This window comes from Mustela nivalis (assembly GCF_964662115.1).
Source record: "Mustela nivalis genome assembly, chromosome: 17".
NCBI lineage: Eukaryota > Metazoa > Chordata > Mammalia > Carnivora > Mustelidae > Mustela > Mustela nivalis.
In genome coordinates, this window is record NC_139036.1 from 40,202,816 (window position 1) to 40,228,537 (window position 25,722).

Genomic DNA, 25,722 nt, shown 5'->3' on the forward strand with positions numbered 1-25,722 from the left:
CTTTTCTGTGTCTCACATTCTGACTCTCCCCATAGCTCTTCCTTGTCTGGTTTATGGAAAAAAAAAAAAAATACACACACACACACACACAGCCGAGGTCCAGCATGTTTCCCACGCAGACTATCAATAGTGCCTTCACTGCCGATAAACCACGAAGCATCTGTAAAACCATGGGTCAAGTGTTTGGATGTGTCTGGTTATTTGTGGACTCGCTACCCGCCACCTCAGGAGACCTGGTCCTTAAACTGACTTCTTTCTTTTGCAGTTATCTCCGGTGATGTGCATAAAAGGGCGTGACTCAGTGGGGATTGATTAAACATTTATTTGCTGCTGATATTCTTTACTCTGAATGAGGTTGAGCTATAGATTTTAATTTTAAAATTCTCTTCAGAAGCAACCCCAACTCATCCCTGGGACAGAATTCCCTTAGAACCAGGTGAAGTTTGGGAGCCTAAAGGCTTTGTTCCAAAAGCTTCCAGCAGAGCTGGGCGGTTGGAAACGACTCTCCAGATCAAGGTTTTCCACAGAAAGTCCCTCCTTCCCACGCCAGCTTCCTCTGTTCCCATCCCTTCCTGCAGTTTTGCTCCTTGACAGAATCCAGCGGAAGTTCCCTGCGGAGTAAGTCTCTAGAAGTCCTCCTACCACCCTGTTTCTTCTCTTTAATGGCTATAAAAATCCAGCTCAGAGGAGAAAAGGTACTAGTCTGGTAGGCCCTGCCTTTGAAGGTACTTCCTGGAGCTGACAGAAGGACAGGCTGCGAATACCAGGGACTTGACACGTGCCGTCAGAGTCTGGAGCCCCACACCGAGTTGCACCCATGCCCGGCAGGGCTGGCCAGGCCAAGTCTGGGCCGCCGTTGGGGTAAAGCCCATGAGGCGGTGGGTGGTGCACACGCTCCACATAAGACTGGTTCTCAGCAGAAAGGGTGACTATAGGGAGTAAGGCCTAAAAATGCAACTTTCCCCCAACAAGTTCTTTCCTCTCCTGACATTTGGCTTTCCTCCAGTGACGACATGCCAGACAGAGCCATCCCTGTGTTAAGCAGATGGCCGGAATGTCTTCAGACTTCCAGAGCTGCCGAGGCTGGGGCGATATACACTGAATCCATAGCCATGAGGACCAGCTCTGGAGTCTATGGACCCTGGGATGCGGCCCCAACCTAGAGCCTTGCTCTCTGTGTCCTGCCGAGGGGTGTCAGGTGCCTCAGGTGGGAAGGGCCGCTGGGGCAGGACCACCGGGGGCGACCATTGAGAGACCCTCACATCAAAACAGGATGAGATTGGGTTGTTGTCCCTTAAACACCTCATGGGGTTGCTCTCCGGGCCCCTTGCTTCAGTATGTGGTGTGCAATGGACAAACTGGGGCTCTGGCCCCAGAAGCCAGGGTCTCATCTCCATCTTCCCAGCCAGGGCAAGTTCAGAGGAAGCCGAGACAAGTCACTTCACCGCTTCGCTTCCACTGATCTTCTTTGGGGACCCGGGTCTTCTTTCCTATCCTTCCAAGGGGAGGCCCGGTGCCCTCAGCACTGCTCAGCCTCCACGAAGCCCTCCTTCTCGTGGCCCGAGGGCTCGACCTCCGTGTAGGTGGAGTGGTTGGGGTGATTGCGGAATCTCACTGCTGGCCAGTGGTGAGGTCTCCGCTGGGGGGGGAGCATGACGCAGAGTCAGTGGGGGTGCCCGCACCCACCTGGGACCCCCCCCCAACCTGCCCCTCCCCCACCAGGGACAGTGCTGAGCCCAGAGACTCTCTTCTCAAGGGCGCTGGGGGCCTCCTGTGAGCTAGGCGGAGTTCAACCCCTGTCCAGAAGACCCCCCCGACCCCCCGGCGGTGATCTCTCCACTGGTGGGAGCCTTGCTGCGAGCCCAAGGAGTCTAGGAAGAGGTCCTTTTATCCCTCACGGCAAGGACTCCAGAACACAGGTGAGAGCCTTTAGCGATGTACCTAGCGGACTCCTGAGACTGCAAAAAGTGAGGCCGTGGGTGAGAGAGGGAATGATCTGGGAGGCTCTGGAACTGCCAAGATAACCCTTCGGACAGTGTAGACCCTGCAGACAGCTGGGGATCTTATGAACATGCACCTTCCTGGGCCCATTTCAGACCTGCCCCATCAGTGTTTGTGTGGCTGGGGATCTGCAGTTCCCCAGCGGTGATACCCAGGGAGGCTAAAACTTTAGGCTGATGGGTTAGGGCTTACAAGAAACAGGGGCTTCTAAACAAAGAGGAGGAGACCCCCTGCACCTCTGGGTGATCCCTGTCTGGGAGACCTACAGAGGCAGCCTGGCTGGACCACACGCAGAGTTGGGGAGGAGCGGAGAGCAGAGGACAGGACCAGGAGCTCGTGAGCCCTGTGGCCCAGGGAAAAGGGGGCTCTGGCTCTTCTGAATTCCGAGACATTCCAAACCCTAGCACCCTCAGTGAAAGCTTCCAGAGAGAGCAACTCATGATTACTATGTCTTGTCGATTCTGACCTAAGGCAAAGAGGCAGAGATCTCTGTTCCACTATGGCTTGGAGTAAGCAGCCAGCCTAGAATTGGGGGGTGAGAGACCACAAAGCGTTAAAGACTGGCTGCACAGTCCCCAGTGATTTCTCTTGCTTTCCTCTGGGGGCTCTTCTGGTTTCACCAATAGGGGAGCAATAGGCAGATGGGCGTTCAGCAGGACAGGAGGGGGGCAGCACTCCTGGGGGAGAATGAGGTGGGGGGTTGGTTAGGGACTCAAAAGATGGAGTCAAAGATGGTTCCTCAGGAAGGAACAGGAGCCGGGCAGGTGGGAGGGGAGGGATGAGGTGGGGAGGGGCAGGTGCCCCACGGCTTCGGAAATGCTGATGCGGAGGCAGACAGCGGAGCTGGGCCCAAATCCTACACTGACCTCGATGAAGAAGAGCGCGGCATTGGAGGTGGGGTGGCCGTTGATGTAAATCCCAGCCAGGACAATGGCTGCCACCAGGAGAACCGCTAGCACGATGCCCACAATGGTGCCCAGGTGCACGGGGGGGCCCTTGGTCTTGGGGGACAGGTTGTTCTGAAGGCCTGTGGAGAGACCGTTAGGGTAGGGAGTGGCTACCAGGGAACCAGGAAGGGAGGGCCATGAAGTCCTAGGTTCTGGCAAAATCTCAGAGGTGAAAACCAGCAGAAACTTCGGGCTGGCTTATGACATAGGTTTAAAGGTGGGGCAGGAGTGGGTAACATCGTGAGTGTGGCATTCACGTTGCACTGGGCGGGGCTCAGGTGGTTTACCAAAATCACTTAAAAGTTGCCTAAATGTCTAATAAGGATCAAAGAGAAGTTCTCTCCAATACCCGTGCCACTTAAACGCTTTTCGAGAATTCTCATAGGTTATGTGATGGTGAAGAGTTTTGGATCTGAATATTCCTCCCTGATTGAAATTCAAGTTCTATGGCTTATAAGCTGTGTGACCTCGGGAGAATTACATACCACTCCGGTAGAACAAGGATCATAATGATTACAATAATAATTACCTAATCTTAATGATTACAACCCTAAGGGTTAAAACAGATCATTCACGTCAACTGCTGAAGACCAGGGCTGATGTCTCAGATGACCTCAGCTATTTTGATAACAAAATGACCATATTTTCACCTGTCTGTCACTGTCTGCTACCAGACTGTGGCCTCCTGGAGGGCAAGGACAGTGTCTTCTTACTCATCTCTGTGTCCTTAGCTCTTAGAAAAGATGGCGGGCCCCATGGTAGGAGTTCGATAAAAGAGTGAACCTAGTCCTCTGAGGGCTAATAAACCAGCAGGCAATCTCTGAGAACATTCTGAGCATTTGAAATACTTTCCACGGGGGAGGCTGACTATTGCCATAGACTATCAAGCTGGAAGGTCATCTAGTCCGGTCCCTCTCTTGGATGGCTGGAAATATAGACAGGTGAAGTGATTTGCTCAAGGACAGAGTCAGCCAGCCGCTGACAAGCCGGTATTCCCATATTACCTGGGGTGGCTACTTGCCTCTTCTCCCTACCCTACAGGGATGTGCAGATAACGGAGTAGAAAAGACTGATGAGCACATAAGCAAAAGAAATGCCAAATCCTTTCCTACAGGTGTCGTGGGTGGAAGAGGAATCAGCAGGAGGTGGGGACTTGAAACACACATCCCCATCATTGTCCTCCCCATCCCCTCTCCTCTGCCCTGTCCCAGGGTGGGTGGGGGTGTGGAGTTGGAGTGCACTGTTAGTGCCCCCTACCTGCCAACAGGTGAGGTGACACACCCCCTGCTAGCCTTCCCGATCCTGGCAGTCAGCCCGCGGAGACACGGGTGATCTGATAGTCAGGGTTTGGGCTGAAGAGCGCACAGGGTGCAGAGTGAGCGGAACATGGTCAACGCACACTCACGCCCACCGCCCACAGAGCGGTCATGGCTTTGTCTCTGGGGGGAGACTGGATCACCATGTTGCATCAGCAGCCTCTCCCCGCTGTGAGAACCCAAGATAACAATGTCACTGCCCCTGGAGTTTGGAAGGCATTTCCAGTTCCCCTGTGTGGTGGTGTCACAAGAGCCCGAGTTGACCCAGGGCCAAGAGCAGGGGAGGAGGTGGGACATGTCATGTCACCAGATAGAGAATATCCTTGTACTTAATCTCGGGAGCAAAGGGTCCCAATTTCCAGGGCCCTGTAAAAAGTGAGGTGGACAAGTTTTGTGTACCCTTTGCCCATGCAGGCAAGGAATCCAAGGCAACTCGATGTGGGAGAAGCTGTGCTCCACCCCTCACTGACGGTGAGGCCCAGGGGGACAAGAGGGGCGGCCAACGGTGACAGGCCCCACACTGCCATGCCTGCTCTAGCTCAGCTCTTCCTTCCTCCTCTCGCTCCTTTCAGGGCAGTGAGTAGTCAAGACAGACCTCCAGGAGGTATCTGGCTGATGAGAAATGTCTAGAGGTAGACACGTTCCTTCAATCTAAGTGGGCCAGGGGCCCAGGAGCCCAGCCGGAGGTCTGGAAAGCTCAGGCTGCTGTCACTCCCCTCCCCACCCCACATCAGAGCCAAAGCAAAGAGGCCAGGGGACTGCTGCTCCCTCTTGAGGGGCAGGGTGTTTCTAAGAGGCTGTGGACATGATAGAGAGTGGCAGGAAGCTCTGTACTCACCCTCTCCTCCTGCATAGGGATTCAGCTTGGTGTCATCTTTGAAGAGAAGGAGAGAAGGCGTCAGATCAGTGCAATCATTATGGTCTTGGTCACTTTAGGTCCAGATGGGATTTTTAGGCAGGTTTAGTCCAACCCCACATTTTTTTTTTAAGATTTTATTTATTTATTTGACAGGCAGAGATCACAAGGAGGTAGAGAGGCAGGCGGTAGGGGCAGAGGGTGGGGCAGGAAGCAGGTTCCCTGCTGAGCAGAGTGCCCAATGTGGGGCTTGATCCCAGGACCCTGGGATCATAACCTTAGCCGAAAGCAGAGGCCAAATCCTTGCTGACTTGGGGCCTTTGCTCCTGAGCCACCCAGGTGCCCCCAACCTCACATTTTATGTGGATTTTAAAAAATTTTTTTTGAAGACTTCATTTTTAAGTAATCTCTATACCCAATGTGGGGCTCAAACCCACAACCCTGAGATCAAGAGTCTCACACTGTACCAACTGAGCCAGCCAGGTGCCCCAATCCTTCATTTTAGTTTAGAAACTAAAGCACAGGGAGGGGAGGTGCCTTGCTTCAAGTCACACAGCAGTGTCATGGTGGAGGTCCACAAGCAAGCCAACTTTTCCTAGTCTCGTGTTCATTCATTCAAGCAATATTAATTGGATGTTTACTATGCAGTTGAGCCCTGAGAGTAGGCACTGGGGTTCAACATGGTCTCTGCCCTCAGGGAGTTAACAAGTCGGGGAGAGGGAGTGACAATTAAAACCCAGCATAATGAAGCTCTGACTGGGGGCCTCACCCAAATAAAGGGTGTCAGGACGGAGAAGCGAGACATGGGCAGGGGGAAAGGATTCTAGACAGAGGAAAATGCATGAGCAAAGGCCCCAAGTCAGCAAGGATTTGGCCAGTTGGGAATAAAAAGCAGGGCAGTATAGCTGGAGGGTGGAGAGGGTGTGAGTAGGGGATGGTGAGAGATGAGACTAGGGGCGCGGCAGGCTAGGAGGGGCTGAGGAGGGGCCTGTGTTCCAGGTGCAGATCTGCTTGAAGACCTCCCCCTCCTCACCTGTGCACAACTTGGAGGAAAGATGTCTACACTGCAAGGTGTGTGTCCTGTGGCTTCCTAAATCAGTTCCTATGGTTGACCCTCCCTGTGGCTCTTCCCCACAGGTTGTGTTGGGGGCTGTGGCCACAGCAGATTTTCTCCCACTCAGCCATGGCTGGTTCCCAGCTGCCATTTTGCTGGGGGGGCAGCATGGAAGACAAAGTGGCTCCCTCAACAGTGAACTGCACTAGAGTCCCGGCAAGACTCACACAGTGAGGAAATGCATGTGGTAGGTGTTGACTGAGTGGTCATTTTTCTGAGTCAGTTGTCACTTTGTTTTTTTAAAGATTTAATTTATTTATTTGAGTGAGAAAGGGATAGGGAATGAGGGGTGGGGAGGGGCAGAGAGAGAGAGAGAGAGAGAGAGAGAAAGAAAAGCAGACTCCCTGCTGTGCAGGGAGCCTGTTGTGGGGCTCAATCCCAGGATCCGGACTGGAGATCATGACCTGAGCTGAAGGGTAGATGCTTAACTGACTGGACCACCCAGGTGTCCCTGAGTTGTCTCCTCTTGCTGCTAGCGGTGTGTTCTGTTCTGTTCAGCTGCCCATCACATGAGCCCTTCTCTTGCACACGCTTATTCAGGGTGAGGGTCTGGCTCTCCTTGGAATGAAATGCACAGGTTTGTGGCCGCTGCTTGCCACCCAGAGGTCATTCTGGTTCTCTTTGGAGGAGCGCTCAATCGCAAAAAAAAGCACAACGAAATCCAGCCCCCACACCTCCTGTGCACCCAGCCTTCTCTGCTCCTGAGCTTGGCTGGTGCCAGAGGGGTCCCCGCACTGTCCAGCAGCCCGCTCCCACTAACTCCTCTGCTCTCTGGCTCTGCGCTGGCAGGGTGGGTCCCTTTGGCTGTCTCCCCTTCGTTCCCATCTCCCTGTACCCTAAGATAGACCGTGCAGGACAGACTCTAACTCTTGGACTGGATTACTCACTTCCTGTCTCTTCCTTATTCTTTTTCATTTAATTCATCTGAGAATAAATGCTCTCAAAACCTGCACCGTACCCCACTCCCTGTTAATCCTGGACCATCTTAGAATAATGGGAGCTACCCAATCTGCCTTGCTTGTTCACCCCTTTGCTATTTTTTCCAACCCCTCAAATCCACAAAGACCTTTTTTTTTTTCTTTTTCAGCACTGGATGTCTGGGTGGCTCAGTTGGTTAAGCATCTGCCTTCTGCTCAGGTCATGATCCCAGGGTCCTGGGAAGGAGTCCCCATCAGGATCCCTGCTCAGCGAGGAGTCGACTTCTCCCTCTGCCTGCTGCTCCCCCTGCTTGTGTTCTCTATCTGACAAATAAATAAAATCTTTTTTTTTTTTTAAAGGTGTTTTTTTTTTTTTTTTTCAGCACCAAGAAAAGCAGTCAAGGGGCAAGATCTCCGCTTTCGAGCCAAATGAGACCTGACTCCACCTCTTCCTGCCTGTGTGACCCTGGGCAAGTCACTGACCTCCCTAGACCTTAGTGTCTTCTCTAAGAAATGGAGATATAACAGAATCAGCATGCAGGGTTGTCAGGAGGACCAAGTGAGTGTTGATGCCTGAACAACGTTAGCCCATGGTCAGGCCCCTCAGAATGTTAGCTCACAGCGCGCCTGGGTGCCTCAGTTGTTAAGTGACTGCCTGCAGCTCAGGTCATGATCCTGGGGTCCAGGGATCAACCCCTGTGTCGGGCTCTCTGCTTGGCGGGGAGTCTGCTTCTCCGTCTGTCCCTCACCCTGCTTGTGTTGTTCTCTCTCTCAAATAAATAAAATCTTAAAAAAAAATGTTAGCTCGCCTATTATTTGCTCCCTCCTCTAGGACTTCCTTCTGGCCAGACCCATGGGTCCATTCTCCCGTTCTTTAGGCTGCAGTGAGAAAGGCAGGGGGGCACCATGGAAAGTATATTCCACCACTTACTTTGCAGGTAACCCCGAGTAACCAACTTCGCCCCTACGGGCGTTGGTTACCCGTTGGCCGTTTCCATAGCTACCAAATGGGATGGTGGCTGAATAATATTTTAAAACATTTGCCTTTTTCTCTTCTCCTTTCCTCTGTTGTATTTGCCCCTTTCAAGCAGGTACATGGCTCCATGGAGGCGGGACAAGCCCATGTCTTTCTGAGCCTGAGGGCAAAAGGCTAACACCTGGCAGTGATGTATTAAAGCAGGATGAGAGAGGAAAATCCGGGAAGGGTCTGCACCGGGCTTCCCCAGATGCTATGTAGTACCTCTGGGTGGACAGACCTCTGGCAGCTTTAAGAACCCCAGGCCTTGGGAATGGCAGAAGTCCCTGAGGGGGGTGTGGGGGGGCAGCTAGACCCTGGAGAGGTGGGGATGGAGCATCAGCATCCTGAACACAGCTGCCCCACTCCGACCCTCTGTCCACACCAGGTCCCAGGGCCAGGAAGCCGGGCTGAGGGGCACCCCTCCCGCTGAGCACGGTTGGAGGAAAATCAGGCAGTCTTTCGCTCACGTCTGAGTGTGTGGACTGAGTGTGTGGACAGCTACAAGGCTGCTAAGACCTCCCGGATTCTGTGAGGATGGCTATTAAGATGACCTGAGGCGGATCATATGACATTCCAGGCCCTGGGCTGGGACGTCTGTCTTCCCCTCGCCACAGTGAATCCACCCCACCGTCCCGACGTGGGCCAGCACCTGGCTCTGCCTCTCCCCAGGGGCCCTCCTCCGTGAAAGTTGGGCCATTCCTCTTCCCCGAGACAACCCCTGTCAGGGATGGTTGCTGGGGCCCCAGGCCTTCCCCTCCCCGGGGCTTCTTCCCCCAGCCGCTCCCCACTCCTGGCTCAGGCCTTACCTTCTGTGGTGAGGCTGTCGATGAAGAGTGAGGAGGAAGTGGTGGTGAGATCTCCATCAAAGGGACTGAAGGAGCTGTTGGGGGAGGCCGAGTAGTGGCCTTCGTCCCGGAAGTCCTCACACGTCCTGCCCTCTGCCTGCAGGACAGACCCCGCACCGCTCTGCACAGAAGCCTCACTGCCCGCCGTGCAGAAAAGAGCTCTTACTTGGGAGGGCGGAGGGGGACCCCTCATCCCTCAGCGGCCAGAAATCTTCAGATGCCGGTGCACGGCTCAAGGGTGGTGAGCTGGGCCCTGAGGGCACTTACAACTTCCACTTTATCCTGAAAGTGCCTGATCTATCTTACAAGGCAATTTAGCCGACTGCGGCTTCCGATTCTTCCTCGAGGAAGGAGCGGAGATGCCAATCTTACACAAATAAAGCAAATCCGTACGTTCACCACAGCCAGCGTCCCAAGTGGGCTGCTGGACAAGATTTGTTTTCAGGTCATAGGAAGCTCCTCCGGCCTTACTAATAACAGAGGAGGTGGTGAGCACACAGACTGGGGTCTGGGGCAGGCGGTTTATGTTTAAATGTGGGGTCTTGGCACTTCTGTATCCCACCCATTGCGCGGGGCAGGTCAAATCATTAAATCTCTCTGTGCCTCAGTTTTCCGCTCTGAGCAGGTCGGGGGGACCAGCCCCCGGCTCCTGGGCCTGTTCCGATGAAATCAGAGCAAGTGTGGGCAGTGTGCTGTGGAGGGCTCACATGGCATGAAGGGGTGGAGAGGACAAGGGAGACGCCCAGATAAATGGATCTGTCTGGGTCGGGATAAGGTGTAAGAATAGGACGCTCCCCACCCAGAATCAAAGTGTGGAGCATTCTGGAAAACTCCAGCAGCGAGAAGGAGCCTGTATGGGATCCTAAAGGGGAGGTGCCTGGAACCATCCTCTTCCCTCCCAGAAAAGCTTGCCTCCAGAGAGCCCTCCAAAATCTCCCAAGTCTGGCCTCACTGGCTCAGGGCAGTCTGAGGGGCAAGGCCTGGATGGAGGGAAGAATTCCGCCAAAAGCCAAAGACACCTTGTGGAGAGCTCCTGGGGGACGGGCCTGCCAGGGAAGCCCTACCGTCCCCCACAAACTGGCTTGCTGAAGCTTCTCACCTCCTGGGCACAGCCGTAGGCCAGCCACTCCTGGCGGTAGCGGTCAAAACCACTGGAGCATCTGCAAGGGGACCAAAAGGTAAGAGGTGTGAAGGACTGACAGAGAAGCCCTCCCCTTCTTTCCCCCGGTCAGTAATAGCTCTCTGACGATGGTGAGGAGGGGGCCGACCTCTCAGGGCTGAGATGATCAAGACCACGGGGCAGGTGCCCTCCTCAGCACCAGGCAGCTGGGGGATCAGCAGTCAGACCCCTCTTCCCCAATTACGCCAAAGGAAGGGAAGGTGTCTGTGTCATCTCTATCCTCCTTCGGACCCAGCTCCCCAGGACTAAGGCCACATCTACCCAGATGTGTGTGTATAGGGCATTAGATGGACTGCATGACCTCAAATAAACTTTAAAATTCTCTTGGCTCTAGGCTGCTATGAAATTGCTGAGCACCAGGGAAATCACACAAATGTCTTCTTGGGAAAGCCTCGCTTATTCATAGACAGTCCTCCTCCTTCTTTGCAGAGGGGCCTGAACTTGACAAGGAGAGGCTGGACTGACGGTGGACGTGAACAGAGTTAGTTAGCCAGTACCTCCTGTGTGATCATTAAAGGGCAAGAAGGAGGGTCTTGCCAGAGGCTAGGAGAAATTTAAAAAACTGGCTGGTCAGTGTCCCAGGAAAGGATGCTGGAAAGGACGCTGTGCAGCTCCGCTGGGCTGGGAGAGGCCAAGTGCCTCCCTAGGGAAGGGGTGGGGGTAGGAGGATGAACCAGAGAATGTTAATGTTCTCCATGGCATCAGGCTCCCATTTCCATTCTTCACTCTGGTGCCAGGGGAAACCAGCGAGCCCTGCTCTAGCTCTGGGACATCTGCATGGGAAGAAGCATCCCATGAGCCACCAGTGCTGAGAGAGAATTCATGGTTAGTTAACTTTCTTCCCTAGCATCCGCCCACCCCTCTGCCAAAGACCTGGTGAGGCAGAAGGTTCCCGAGCACTGTCAGTGCTTCCTTCTGAAGATGCCTCCTCGGGCTCTGAGCTGCTTCTCCCCTCAGGCTCTGAGCAGCAGGGGGAGCGGGGACGCACTAAACCATCCCCACCCCCCACTCTCAGGTCCTCTGTGTCCACTACTTTGGGGCACGGAGGATTAGGGGTGTGTTAGGGGCTGGGAGCTAAAGTTCCTTTTGAAGCCAAACTAAAGGATTCTTTCAAGGGCTGAGACTTTGATATAGGCCTAAGAGCACCACATTCTAAGCCCTGAGCCAACCAACCCAGACGCAGAGAAGGGCCTGAGATATGGCCACTATTGAGCGCCTCCTGAATGCCAAAGGTCACCTCAGCCATGTGCTATTCCTGTCCTGTTTTAGGGGACCCTCACAGTGACCCTGAAAAGCAGGGATTATGGTCCCTCATTCCCTGGGCCAAATCCTGGAGTTAAGGTCATCCCTTAAGGGAGTGGGTTGGGGGTGAGGGTTGGGGGTGATGTGGGATGAAAGGAAGACACCAGCCATGGTAAGTGAAATTGTCTAAATCAGATCCAGCCCCAGCGCAAGGAGGGGAAGCTCTGGGAGGCTGCGGAAGGCAGAGTGGGTGGCGAGGACGGGGAAGCTGAGAACCCACAGGGTGATTGCAAGCAGCTGTGGTGGGGGAGAGTCCCTGGTGGCTGGGCCCTCGGCACCAGCCCTGCCTCCTGGCTCTTTGGGGACCCGGGGTCAGCTCTCAATGGATGCCAAGACTCCAGATGGCTGGCAAGGAGGGCTCCATGCTGGGGTGAGCCCAGGCCCACGAGCACTGGGGGACAAGACTTCGGACCCACATCAGCCTTGCCTTCTCACTGCTGGAGCTTCTGCATCCCAGAGCTGACATGACCACAGCAAAGGCCGTGTCTGCACTTAAGGCCTTGGCCTCCCCCAACCTGACCAACCCTCATTAAACGGTCACGGTCTCTGGGTTTGGGCGTATGTGTTAAATGGGGATGTGTCCATGCGAGGCTTTTGCTTTCATCTGACCCATTTTGAAGTTCTCATGGCTCAGCTTCGGTTGGACGCTGAGTCATGTGGTGGCCGGCCAGCCCCAGGATTCCAGGGCTCATTTGAGGTCATCTGGGCTATCTCTCCACGCTGAGACAGTGGCTCGCAAACTTGAGAGAGCCAGAGGGGGACCATGCTGTAAAGCCACACACCAGGAGGGACCAAGCTGGGGTCTGCCCTAGGTATCCTCTCTGAGGCTCCATGTCCTTCGTGCACGGGGCCCTGGACACTTTGCAAAAATGCTCTTGGGTAGTTGAGAAATTAAAATGATGGCATGTTCCTCACCCACTTTTCCCCGGGGCCACATCACCACACAGCCCATTTTATGGGGAAATAAATTGAGGCCCCAAGAGAGTGAGTAAGAGCACAGCTGATGGGAAGAAAAACACCCTGGAGCCCCTCTCCTCCTGGCCTGGGCTATGCCTTGTGCTGGGCAGGCCGCCTGCGAGGGCGGCAGCTTCTATTTCTGCACCAGGATGTTTGAAAGGAGCAAAGGAAATGCTGACAGGTGCCCCACAGCTGCGTGGAACGCAGAGACTCTGTAATTTGCAATTTTCAAGACTGCCTCCGAGGCTCTCGGAGTTCACAGGGCTTCCCACTCTCATGAGAGCCCCAGTCCCCAGAGACATTTTTCCCCCTTCCTGCTATTTATTTATCTTGGACAGGAGAACAGGGCTCAGATTCTGAGTCTAATCTGTGAGGAAATGATTTCAGAACAAGGAGTGGAAGATGAGTTGATTTAAGAACTTTATCCCTGAATCCAAATCTCTTCCGGAATTTTCCCTATTTCCAAAACCAAGCAAACACAGCTTTGTAGCCTGCCCTAACCTTCCACAGATGCCTGCAATTTCCATAGCCCCGAATTTCAGGAAACTCCATTGCAGCCTGACAAAAGATCTTTAGGAGGGGTTTTGGGGTCAGGGGGATCCCATTCAACGGCAATGGGACTTTGGAGCCGGGAGGTCCCACATTTGTTTGCAGATGAGGCACTGTGTTGAAATTCAGGCTCCTGGGCGTCCCTCCCAGAGACCCTGATCCTGCGGGGCCTGGGCCGGGGCCCAGGAATCTGCATATTTAACCAGAGCCCTAGCTGAATCTGGGATCCTCACAGCTGTGGATCGTTCTCGAGAAGCCCTGCCCTAGGATGAGCCAACTCTTCCAGGGTGTGAGGAGGAGTTACAGTTGGTGGGATCCCTGGATAGTCTTCTGGAAACCTAGCATCACCATAGGGACCCGGCAAGTCACCTTGATTGGTCTCAGGCCTTAGGGACTCACTTCTGTGACATTCTCGTCCCAGGGGGCACAGTTGACTGGCTAGAGATACTCTCATGGTGGCAGTGAGGCAGAGAGTCGGGGCCAGGCCACCCTCTGCCCCTCCTCCACAGTCCACCCGTGGGCCTCAGCCTGGGCACAAACCTCTGGAGGACATGGCACCAGCTGCAGTTGAAGGTCAGGTCCGAGGACACGCAGGCTTCACAGCTCTGATGCTGCAGGCAGGCTGCAAGAGAAAAGGTGACTGTCCCCCAGCTGCAGACCCTCCGTGGACCTCCACAGACCTCCAAAAGGCACAACTCTCCTCGGTGCCAGGCCTTTACAGAGTTTCGGAGTCTCTGACTAGCAGGGACCCTGGAAGTCATTAATGCCACCCTCCCTCGCATCCAGCCCCGATTCTTCTGTCTGTTTCTCCCTCCTCCCCTTTCCTCCTTCCTCCTTCGGTTCCCAGGGGGCTGGGCCCCGAGCTGGAACTGGGGTTTGCACTGTAAATCCTGGTGCCTGCCTTCTTGGGCCTTATAGTCCTCTGGGTGGACAGACACTAAATAGATCATCAAACAAACATAACTATGTCATTATCATCATGATGAGGCTCGGGAAGGAAAACCACAGGGGCCTGGAAGCGTGGACAAAGGGATCTCACCTAGCCTGGGAATTTACACTGCTGGGCTGTTGCCCACAATTACAGGGTGGAAAAGGATTCTTTGTCTTAACTGATATCTGTTTGACACAGAACACTGTATATGTTCAAGACGTAAAGCATGTTGACTTGACACCTTTATATTGCACTCTGCCGTTGTAGGGTTAACTATGAATGCTACTGAGTCACACCGTTGCTATGTCCTCTCCTGGCAGGAACAAGAACTAGTCTTCCAACAAGTTTAATGTTTTTTTAAAAAATTCATTAATTTATTTATTAGAGAGAGAGCACGAGCAGGGCAGAGAGGGGAGAAGCAGGCTCTCTGCTGAGCAAGGAGCTCCATGCGGGACTCAATCCCAAGAACCCGAGACCACAAACCAAGCCAAAGTCAGATGCCTAACCCATTGAGCTACGCAGGCACCCTGAATTTAATGTTTAGAATACACTTTTGTTGGCTATAATCACAGAAAAGGATGTTTATGATGTTCTGGTTTGCCCCCCAGCCAGTGCTAGCTGGGAGCACACCTTCCATCCATGTGGAAGGCCTGGGGCCAGAATCGTACCCTGGTCTGTCTCCACCTCCTCACTCACCTCAGTGGAGCCTGAGCGCTGCGTCTGTGGGGGGTCAACCAGGCTTTCTTGATTCCATCCCTTTCTTCTCCCTCCCCACTTGGAAGTGAGCTACCCCCAGGGCTATGTGGGTCTCTCTGCTCACTTGGGTTACATCTCACGTGGGGAGTTACTGAACCTCGCTGTGTCTCAGTTTCTCGTGTGGAAAAGAGGGACCCTGGTGGTCTCTGCTGGGCAGACGTGCAGTGAGGATGAAATGAGGCGACCCGGGGAGAGGGTCTGTACGTGACGTGGGCTGGCCCTGCAGTGAGTCCTGTGAATGCTGCCTGTGGCTGACTGTGACCTTACTCATGCCCCTCAGCGTACCTACCAGGATTCATCCACTCATTCATTCATGCTCACGTTCATTCTTCTTTGCTTTTTAGAGATTTGTTTGTTTGAGAGAGAGAGAGAGAGCGAACGCACACGTGAGCAGGGGAGGGAGAGAGAGAAAATCTCCAAGCAGGCTCCCTGCTGAGTGCAGAGCCTGATGTGGAGCTCGATCGATCCCAGGACCCCAAGAGTGGGACTCCTAACCAACTGTGCGCCCTGATGCAGTCTTTCAACAGATATGTATTGAGCACCTGCCACAGGTAGGCATGGTCCCAGCTGTGGAAGCTGCAGTGATGCATAGGGAAAGACAGACAGACGCGCTCCTGGCACAGAGCCTGCCGCTAAGCACAGGAGATGCCCAACAATACCCAGACAACAAAGTCTGCACTAGGGTTTCTAGCAGCAGGCTGGGAAAACAAGGGGCGCAGAACAGGGAGGCGGGGTGACAGTGTGGGGGATGTCCTATTTGGGGAGGTTGGCAAAGGCCTCTGAGGAAAGGTCGTTTGGCCAGAGATTGAGAGCAGGGAGGAAGCAAGACTGGAGGCCCTCCTGGAGGAGGAGGAGGAGGAGGAGTTGAAGCAGAAAAGCCCCTGAGCGCAGAGGCCGGGGAGGAGCATATTCCAGCGGTGTTCCCAGCGGCCACCAGAACACTAACGGGCTGCATGGAGTCGACAAGCTGAGGGTGATGGGAATGAGGGGGAGGGACAGCTGGGGGCTGGCCTGGGGCAGCGCAGAGCCGGAGAGCAGAGGAGTTAGTGGGAGCAGGCTGCTGGACGGTGCGGGGACCCCCGTGGCACCAGCCAAGCCTAGAAGCAGAGAGGGCCGGAGCGCAGGAGGTGTGGGGGCTGAATTTTAAGCGTTGTTCGCTTGAGATTGAGCGCTCCTCTGAAGAAAACCAGAAAGACCTCTGGGTGGCAAGCAGCTGCCACAGACCTGTGCATTTCATTCCAAGGAGAGCCAGGCCCTCACCCTGAATAAGCGTGTGCAAGAGAAGGGCTCATGTGATGGGCAGCTGAACAGAACAGAACACACCGCTAGCAGCAAGAGGAGACAACTGACTCAGAAAAATGACCACTCGTTCAACACCTACCACACACATTTCCTCACTCTGTGAGTCTTCCCGGGACTCTACTGCAGTCCATTAATGAGGGAGCCACTTTGCCGGCCATGCCCCCCACCCCAGCAAGATGGCGGTTGGGAACCAGCCATGGCTGAGTGGGAGAAAAGCTGCTGTGGCCACAGTGTGTCACCTTCAGTCACTGTGAGAGGGACGGGCTGTAGGTGGCACTGTGTCCTTTCAAGAGAATGGAGCTCTCCAGCTGTTTTGTCCCCTTCTATACCCAGAGGGCCCAGAACAGCTCCCTATCACAGATGGATGGTAGGCAGTTAACCAATGTTTGTGGAATCCATGCCTGCGTGATTTTGTTATCCCCGTTTTACAGGTGAAGGAACTGAGGCTTAGAGAGAGTCACAGAGTTAGGAGTGGTGGTCTGGGCTTGAACTGAGGTCTGAGGGAGCCAAAAGCCTGAGCTCTTAGCCTGGAGGTCCCACAGGGGGTTTCCCTGCCCCAGCTCTCACCCTCTGCCCATGCCACCCTCTTATGGTGTCTTCCAGAAGAGACACCAGGAGGAACTGGCCACAGAGTACAATGGCTTGGAGACAGGCCATCCACAACCTCTGGACAAATCTTGGGTAAGTAAACTGCCCCCCCCACTACCACCCAAAGGTAAGAGAGAAATCCTTCATGGTTGGGGGTGGGGGGTGCAGAGTTTTCTTGGAACCAAGTTAACCGGCTTCCAGGGGCTCCAGGCAATTGCTCTAGGCAAACTGGCCATGAGAAAAAGGTCTGGGAGCCTCTGTGGGGTAGGTATACAACCCACTGACCTTTATTTCTCATCTGCATTTCAGATGTCCCACGAGCTATTAAATGCTTATGAATTCACTGGAGGGGTGGAAGTGGCTGAAACGTAGAGTGTCCCAGAAACGATTCTCAGGATGCTTCACTTCCGCCCAGGCAGTTATCTGCCCTTCGATGTCCTTGCTCCTAAGTGCAGTTTCTTCAAGTCCTGAGCCTGGAGGTTTGCCCTCAGCAGTCCTTGAGGAACCCCTGCTTCTCAGGCCCCAGGTCTCTCCTGCCTAAGACAGACGGCAGCTGCGGTGGGGGTGGGGCTGTGACCTTCAAGGGGTTTGTGTCCTGTGACCCCATGGTGTCTGTGTCCTTCCTCTTTCCCAGGGGGAGATACCTGCTGAGCCCCGCTGAGACAGGTCTAGTGTTCAAGAACTTTCCTCCTCCCCTTCTTCTTTCTCCACTGCCCCCGGCTTCCAGAACCTCCAGGGAAGAGGAAGCCAGGGGAGGCAAGGCAAGAAACACCCCAGAAGGCAGGGAGAAGGCCATGGACTCAGAGGGAAGCTGGTAGGTACTATGAGACAGGAGAGGACATTCAAACTCTTTCAAATATGCAAGAACAGGGGTGCCTGGTTGGCTCAGTCTGGAGGGCATGAGCCTCTTGATCTCAGGGTCATGAGGTCCCACATTGGTTGCAGAAATTAAATAAACAAATAAACTTTAAAAAATAAGAAAAAAGTAAAAGTGCGGGCTGTGAGAACAAGAGTGCTGTCCTCCTTTCCCTCGCTTCCCTGACCATACCCAAAGGGCACCTGACCCCGATCCTGTGGGGTCCACAGCAACAGCTGGGGCCTTGGTCATGGACCTCAGCTGTAGGTGAGTGGGGCACCGGGGAGGGCCGGAGCCGTGGTTCTTGGAGGACTGCTGGCTAAATCGCTTTATTGCCTCCAGCCTGTGAACTCTGGCATTATTGCTCCTCTAAGGAACACATGACAAGAAATGTAAGGACCCATGGGTGCCTGGGAGGCTCAGTCTGCCTTCGGCTCAGGTCATGATCCCGGGATCGAGCCCTGGCATCTTGGGCTCCCTGCTCAGAGGGGAGTCTGCTTTTCCCTCTTCTCTCTGCCCTTCTCCCCTACTTGTGTGAGCTCCCTCTCTCTCTTTCGCAAATAAATAAATAAAATCTTTTAAAAAAAAAAAAGAAAGAAAGAAATGTAAGGATTGATTCACTCGGTTCCTGGATTACCTTTCCTGGGGGCTCAGTCGAAAAATCCTCAAGGATACACCTTTCCTGGTTTTAATTGTGTGTTAATCACCACAGGTATCCTGTTTCAAGTACAACCACGCCCAGGATGCCAGCTAGTGTCCGCCGCTGGCATTAATGTCCTCAACTCTACCTGCCATGCTTCTGACCCTGACCTTAGCTCTGGGAGGGAAGTGATGTGAGGCCCATGTGACAAATGAGAAAGGGCAGCCCGGAGAAATGAGGTGGCCGTACCCACACAAGGGTCAGTGGTGGGCCTGGGAATTGAACCCAGATTGTGTGACTCTGAAGCTCTTTCCAGGACAGTGGAATGCCCTCCCTCGGCAGGGACGATCCCTACTCACTTGGCATTGGGGTGAACTCCACGGCTGATGTGCTGGTGACCATGCTGGGGTCCAGCTCCACACGATGGTATTCGAAGATGGTCCTTCGCCGAGATTCTGAAACAGAGGCAGAGCCTGTCACTGGGAGCAGCGCATGCCCAGAGGACTTTGAAGTTTGTACCCAGAGCCGGACAGATGGGCAAGAGACTCAAGTGAGTGGATGGGGGCGGGGTCAGGATGCAGCCCCTAAGGGCAGGAAGTAAACTCATCAACCTTGGACAATGATCTCAAAGCTGCAGGGAGACAGGAGGACAGGAGTTCATCCTGCAAGGAGAGCTTTGAATTGTCGACAGGTTAAACAACCTAACACAGAAGCCTGGCTGCTCCTGAGGTCAAGATCTAGGAGCTCCCCTGCTTCTGCACAGCTCTGTGCCTTCACAGCTGCTGTTCCCTTGACCCATACTGTCCTTCCATGCCTTCTCCCCTCCTCTAGCTCACCCTTCCACATCCAGCTCGGGGCCACTTCCTGTGAGCAGCCTTCCTTCACCAGGTCCCTCCTCTTCTCTACCCAGGCCAGGTACCCTGCTACCCCTGCACACCCCAGGTATGTGGTCACCGCTGTCTATTTGGGGGGCGGGAACGTTAGACAGTGAGCATCGGGTCCTGAACTTGACCCACAGAGAGCACTCTGCAAATGTCTGCAGAGGCACAGGCTGAACTTGGGAAACCTCTCCTGTCCGGAATGGAAGTCAGAGTGAGGTTCAGGGCCTGGGGCTGGGCTTATATTACGTCTCAGTCCCTGCAGGGCATTGGTTTCAAGAAACCTGAGTTTTGATTCAAGTTCCGCTCCCAGTTGGGCCTCAGTTTCTTATTTATGATGTGGAAAGGCAGAAACACCTGCTACAACACATTTGGGAGGAAAAACGTACAATTGTAGAGGAAAGACTTCTCCTAAAATGAAAATCGATGCTCTGATACTTTCCACCACATCTCCACACCCACCTAAGAACCATGACATGGGGTTGGTTTCCTTCAGCTCTGAAAGGCTGTCAGCCAGCCACCGAGCTTTGTGAATGAATTTCCCTACAAGAGGAAGGAGCCTTGTTGTGCTCGGCCTGTTCAGTGCCCCTTCTTCTTTTTGGAAACAGCACTCCCTTTGAGGGAACTACCCCAGTCCATTCCTACATGTGCTTGGCCCTGGAGCTACCATCTTCCCCCATGACTCTGCCTCCCTGGCTGCACAGTGATTGGTCCAGGGCTGGGCATGTGATGCAAGCTGGACCAATCAGAGACCTTCCCTGGGACTTTTCAACTGTAACCAAAAGGCCCTTTGCTTTCTGGTAATGAAGCTCAGAAAATGCAAGCTCCAAGTCCATGAACGGCCACAGGTCCGATCTCACGCACAGACTCATAGCAGTACATAATCGTGGTTCTCCAGCCTCTGGTGCCCCCAGGACCTGCCCTGGTCCCTGTCTCCCTGGCTCTCAGTTCTTCCTTTGGTTCTTTGGGCTGCTTCATATCCCCTCTTCCACTTAAGATAGTTTGAGCTGGGCTTTTGTTCCTGGAAGCCAAGAGCAGGCAGGGATGTAACTTTCCTCTCTCAGATGAAGGTGGTTTGGAGGAACCTTCCCCAAGGTGGCAGGAGAACTCATCAGACCCAACTGAGAAAGGAAGGGGGTCATGTGTTGGGCGCCCTCTCCTTAGTCCTCCTCCTGCATGAAGAATCTGCTCAAAAGAACATCTCATCTTGGTTTCTATCATGGATTTATCTCCGATCTTGGAATCAATGCCTCCTACTTAGCCCCTGGTTGAACCCCAGTGGGTCTGGTGCTTCTCTTCCCACACCACACTGCTGTGTGGCATAGCAATGATGGGCGTGTCGGCCCCAGGAACATTCCCAACCGCAGAATGTCCTGGAAACATCACCCTATGCAATGAATGCGTCCTGACTGGTGGTGTTTGCTGATTTCTGTGGTGTACACACGCCCCATGCGGATTTCAAGCTACCAATTTGGAGTCACTGAACACAGCATCAGGAAGAGACATGGTCACTCTGCTCTCGTGATTCTATACAAGGGTGCCCGCCACACCATAGCTCCTCATTTCTCTGCAGTTGTCCTCCACATTCGAGGCTTCGCTTTCGCAGCCTGAGACCCCACCCCCCGACTCCATCAGCCATGCTGCTCACCTCCCCCCATCTCCTCACCAACGGAGGGTGTGGGTACAGTACAGTAAGATATTTTGAGAGAGAGATCACATTCACTTTCACTTGACTTTTATAACATGACATTGCTATCATTGATCTGTGTTATTACTAGTGTTGTTAATCTCTCACTGTGCCTAGTTTATAAATTAAGCTTTACCACAGGTATGTAGGTATAGGAAGAAACACAGTATCCACAAGTTTCAGGGCTGCTCATGGTTTCAGGAAGCCACTGGGGATCATGGAACGTGTGCCCGCAGATAAGGGGGGGACCACTGTATTTGTGCTTCTAAAAGGGCAGAAGGGAAACATTTACAGTGTTTCAGTAAAAATAAATACTTAAGCCAACATCCCAAAGATGGAGGAACTGCGTCCTTATTTTTGTCCTAAGCAACCCTAAGTCTGAAAGGGAAGGGGCCGAGAGGAAATCCTCATAGTTCTCAGGCAGGCAGTCACTGCCTGATGTCTACAGGCTTACCAAGGTCCTAGGGAGGAGAGACTCTTCCATCAAAAGCTGAGGGATGACGTTCACAGAGCCCTGTACACATGCACGCACGCACGCACGCACGCACACAGACACACATATTTATTTTGGTATAAGAAAGGGCTGTTGCCAAGCAGGAGTGGAGTCTGGAAGAGACTGGGGTGAGGAAGGTCAGCTTTGTGTCATTTTTTGCTCAGTTTTTAATCTTTAATCTTTCATCAGGGCCTGTATGCGCTGCAGGGCCCTTCCCAAGTAGCACCAATTGCACTGAGAAGGTGGCCTAGGATAGGAGTGAGCCTAGGGGATGTGAGACATCTAGATGGAGGACACCCAGGCAGCCTTCCACAACTCTGTCCAACACACCTCCCCCAAGAGCTATCTCTTCTTCTGAAAAATCACCCCTTTGAGCATTAAAATGTAAGGGGGAAGAAAACAAAGGGAAATTCCAGGTCTTCCAAGGGGTGTGAGACCATGGGATCTATAATCTGTGGAAACCTTTCTTCCTTTATCTGCTTCCTCTTGCAAGACTCAATGCAAAGGACACGCCCTCGAAGGCTTCCCCACCCTCCCCAGCACCGTCGGTGGCCCCTCCTCTGAGCTTCACAGCTTCCTGCACGTTGTCCAGGATCCCCTGTTACACCCTCCATCAATATTGACTTTGATCAACACCTGCCCCACCGTGCTGAGCTCTACCACTCCCACCACCCAGCCCCTAGCATCAGCCCCTGCACATAAAAGGACCTCAAAAGAAATGACTGTGAACGAATGCGTGGATTATAGGTAGTCACCAAACCTCAGCAACGTATTTATAACTTCAGTCCACAGCCTACAGGAAAAATGCCCTTCCTGCCCAGCCCACCAGACTATGGCCTTTCTCAAAAGGGGAGCCCCCAATGGGCACTGTAGTCAGACATGCCCCTTCTGACCTTAGAGCTCAAAGGAGGGGAGAGCTGGCTTTCCGGATTTCCCACCTGCAAGGAGGTAGAGGAGCGCTTGACCCCAGGGTGGGAAGGAAGGAGAAATGGAAAGAACAAGTGAAGTCAGGTTGGGCATGAATGAGGGCATGAACTTGTCGAGGAGGCCAACTTCAGGGATAGAGACACACAAGCAGCAGCCATGGAAGGCAAGGTTCCCAGCAAACCTCCCGCCAGAATCTAGGGATGGGTCTCCCCACCACCTGGGCTGGGGAACCAGAATTGGGGGTGTGTTTCAAGGGAGGATGCAGCCAGACGGGGTCAGATGTGCTCCAAAGCCCATCATCGCCCTACCGCAGGGCAGGGAAGAGGAGTGTGGTAGAAAGGGGGATGAGAGTGGGTGTGCGGAAATAGACCGCTGATTAAAAATATTTGCTCACTTCAACTGCCAACGTGTACTTGTTTGAGTGTGTGGCTTGGGTAATATTTTATTTCTCTATAAACAGAACTCTTAATATCCCTGCCTGAGTTATTTGCTTTTGGATTATCTCGCCAACATCTGGGGCTCGCCCAAGGACGATGACGTCCATCTGCACGACCAACAGATCCCTCCGGAAGCAAGACAGAGGCCTCCTCAAAGCCACATTTCTGGCAGTTTGGGACGTTCTGTTTTTATCTCTGCCTCCACTCATCAAAGATTCAGAAATACTAAGATCCAGACATGGAAAGCGCTGCTGCCCAGACAAGAAATGTTAGCGGCTCAAAAGAGAGGTTTACATGTCCTATTTTGTTTCAAAACCAGACACCAGCGGGGAAGGGTTGGATTGGCCAGAAGAAATCAGACTGACAAGTCCTGCCACAAAGTGCAACCACTCCAAAAATGGGTAGCTACAAGATTAAAAAAATATAAGATGGCAGTTTTAGAAGAAGTTTTCATTTCTTCGTTCATGTATTTCTTTTTTTTTTTAAGGTTTTATTTATTGATTTTAACAGAGATAGAGAGAAAGCATAAGCAAGGGGAGGGGCAGAGGGAGAAGCAAGCTTCCCGCTGAGCAGGGAGCCCCATGGGAACTTGATTCCAGGACTCCGGAATCATGACCTGAGCCAAAGGCAGCCACATAACGAACCGAACCACCAGGTGCACCAAGAACGAGTTTCTTAAACAAATGAATAGAGGAAATTTTATTGACTGCTGGGGGCCCTCGTGGCCAAATAAAGAGCAAATGAGCTACCTTGTATGTTTTGCGTGCCTCTGCAGAAAGCCACTGCTAATTGCCCATAGATCTTGTCTCTGCATTAGGCGTGCTCTGCAGACTCTGCTGCAAAGCCTGTGTAACAGTTTATGTAAGGAAGTGATGGTAAGAAAAATTCTGGTTTTTGCAGCATCTCCTTCCCTCAATCCCAGAGTGAGACTATGCTGAAGTCCCCCCACCCCCAAAACCGAGGGGTGGGAGGAAAGTGGAGCCTGGGGAAGGAGACAGTCTCGTAGACCAGCCCATGGGCTCACTGCCGGGGAATTCTGGAATAGTGGGGAAACCAACCACCATTTCTCATTGCACTCCAGGCGTGGAGGGGCTTGGGTACTAGCGATACTATCCTTTCTGGCGGCGGCATCCCAGGGAGGCTTGGACAATGGGAGCCTCGGACAAGAGAGCTGTCCCTGAATTTGCGTCTCCCTGAAGCCACGGTTATTTGGGATTTACTGTTATTTGCAGCTCAGCCTATTCCAAACTAATTCCCTACTTGTGGGTTGAATAGCAGACCCAGAGGAATCTGACCTCTCAGCCACATCAAATCCATCACTCCCCAAAGCAGAGGTGGTGGCCCATTTAGAAACCCAATGAAGGGGGCACCTGGGTGGCTCTGTTGGTAAGTGTCGGCCCTCAGGTCATGATCCCGGGGTCCTGGAGTTGAGCCCCACATAGGGTTCCCTGCTCAGTGGGAAGCCTGCTTCTCCCTCTCCCACAGCCCCTGCTTGTGTTCCCTCTCCCGCTGAGTCTCTCTCTGTCAAATAAATAAAATCTTTAAAAACAACAACAACCCAATGAAGGCCATGGGTGCTGTCCCAGAAAAAGGCTGGCATCTGAATATGGCCCCCCCACACCTCGATATTCCTCCTAAAGTCTCTGCCCAGAGCCAGGCTAAAAACCTCTGACAAAGAGAGATGCAATTAATTAGTATGCCCCTCCACCACATCAGGCCCCTGTTCTCCCTTGGGGTCACCAGAGTGCAGAGGACCAGGTCTCTGCAGCACCCGTTCCCTCCAGAGGCTCCCGCCCCGGCCTTATTGCACATTTGTTGAGCGCTTGCCCTGCCGTGCGGGCACTGAGCTAAGCGCCAGGGCCACGGTGAGCCCCCCAAGGGGCTCATGGCCTGCTGGGGAGAAGGGGTCTGAGGAAACCAGGAGTTCTGCTGCAGGGAGGAGACAACATCAGAGCTGGACCAACGGATGAGGAGAATTTTGCCAAGTGGCAAAAGGGTTGAAATGGGCGCCATTTTAAACAAGAACTATGTCATAAAGAGACGCCTGGGTGGCTCTGCTGGTTGGGCATCTGACTTCGGCTCAGGTCATGATCTCCAGGTCCTGGGATGGGGCCTCATATTGGGATCCCAGCTCAGCCAGGAGTCTGCTTCTCCCCCTGCTTGTGCTCTCTCTCTCTCAAATGAATAAATAAAATCTTAAAAGGAAAAAAAAAAAAAAAAAGAACTGTGTCATAGCGATGTGGACGGCCCTTGGCACGTTTGGGGAACAGGGCACGCAGACCAGTGATGCCCCAACAGAGAGTGGTGGCTGATGGGTAGGCCGTGCCAGCTGCATGGGACCTTGAATGCCGCGCTAAGGATTTGGACTTCATGCTGCTGCAACAAGATGCCAGAGAATGACATGTTCAGATCCAGCGGTGACAAGAAGGAATGAGGGGAGGAGGGAAGGAGATGAGAGGCTGGGGGCTGCGGGACTTTGTCTGGGGGCCGGGTGCCTGCGGGCGGACAGGCATACAGGACAGCTCAGCGAACAGCACCTGGAGTCCTGAATCCCGCAGCTCCCACGCCAGGGAGGCCCCGCCTCCCGGAGCAGGCGCAACAGCCCTCCTGTTTTTGCAGGTGGGTTGTGCTTCCTCCCCTGCCCCTCTTCCCGCCTCCCCACATCTCCCTGGCTTGCTCTAAGACAGCCTTTCATTCCAGAATCACAGAGAAACCTCAGATGCAGACACTCCCTGGGGGATCTGACTTCCTTTAATTCACCCTCATACAACAGCTGGATCCAACACACATTTCCTGAGACGCTGCCAGCCCACAAAGCCCTTTGAGAGAGGCACGGATGAACCAGACGGGTTCCGTAAGGCACACGGGCCGAGGACCGGGACGCTAAGAACCGCCCATCCCGCAAAACAGCCTGGGATCTGCGGCACATCAGGCTGCGGGTGTTTGGGGAGCTGAGGAGAAAAGGATTCACCCTTCTGGCTGGAATGGGCCTGGGTTAGATTTAGAAAGTCTCAAACGACCCCACGGTTTAAAAAAAAAAAAAAAAAAAAAAGGAAGATCTGGGTTTCAGTTCTCTCTCGGAGCTGTGTGTGTGATCACAAGCGAGTCACCTCACAGAGCCTCTGTGTCCTCATTTAAAATACAGACTTCACTTGCAGTGCTGGGAGGTTGACCAAATACGATAAAACTGAGAGCCTGCGGATGGGATTATAATCAGCGTGGTCA

The 25,722-nt window shown here is 53.3% G+C and overlaps 1 protein-coding gene across 1 annotated transcript in view; it reads right to left on the bottom strand.

Annotated features, from left to right (window-relative positions):
* Positions 1–298: 298 nt before the first annotated feature.
* The window catches only part of PLXDC1 (plexin domain containing 1), a 55,785-nt gene continuing 30,361 nt past the window's right edge, over positions 299–25,722 (bottom strand). The window contains exons 8-14 of the mRNA XM_082704941.1: positions 18,435–18,530; positions 13,543–13,624; positions 10,114–10,174; positions 8,976–9,111; positions 5,103–5,138; positions 2,868–3,028; positions 299–1,639 (exon numbers count right to left, since the gene is read on the bottom strand). Coding sequence (XP_082561067.1) covers positions 1,520–1,639; positions 2,868–3,028; positions 5,103–5,138; positions 8,976–9,111; positions 10,114–10,174; positions 13,543–13,624; positions 18,435–18,530 — 692 coding nt within the window. The 3' untranslated portion in view covers positions 299–1,519. The remainder of the gene's footprint in view (positions 1,640–2,867; positions 3,029–5,102; positions 5,139–8,975; positions 9,112–10,113; positions 10,175–13,542; positions 13,625–18,434; positions 18,531–25,722) is intronic.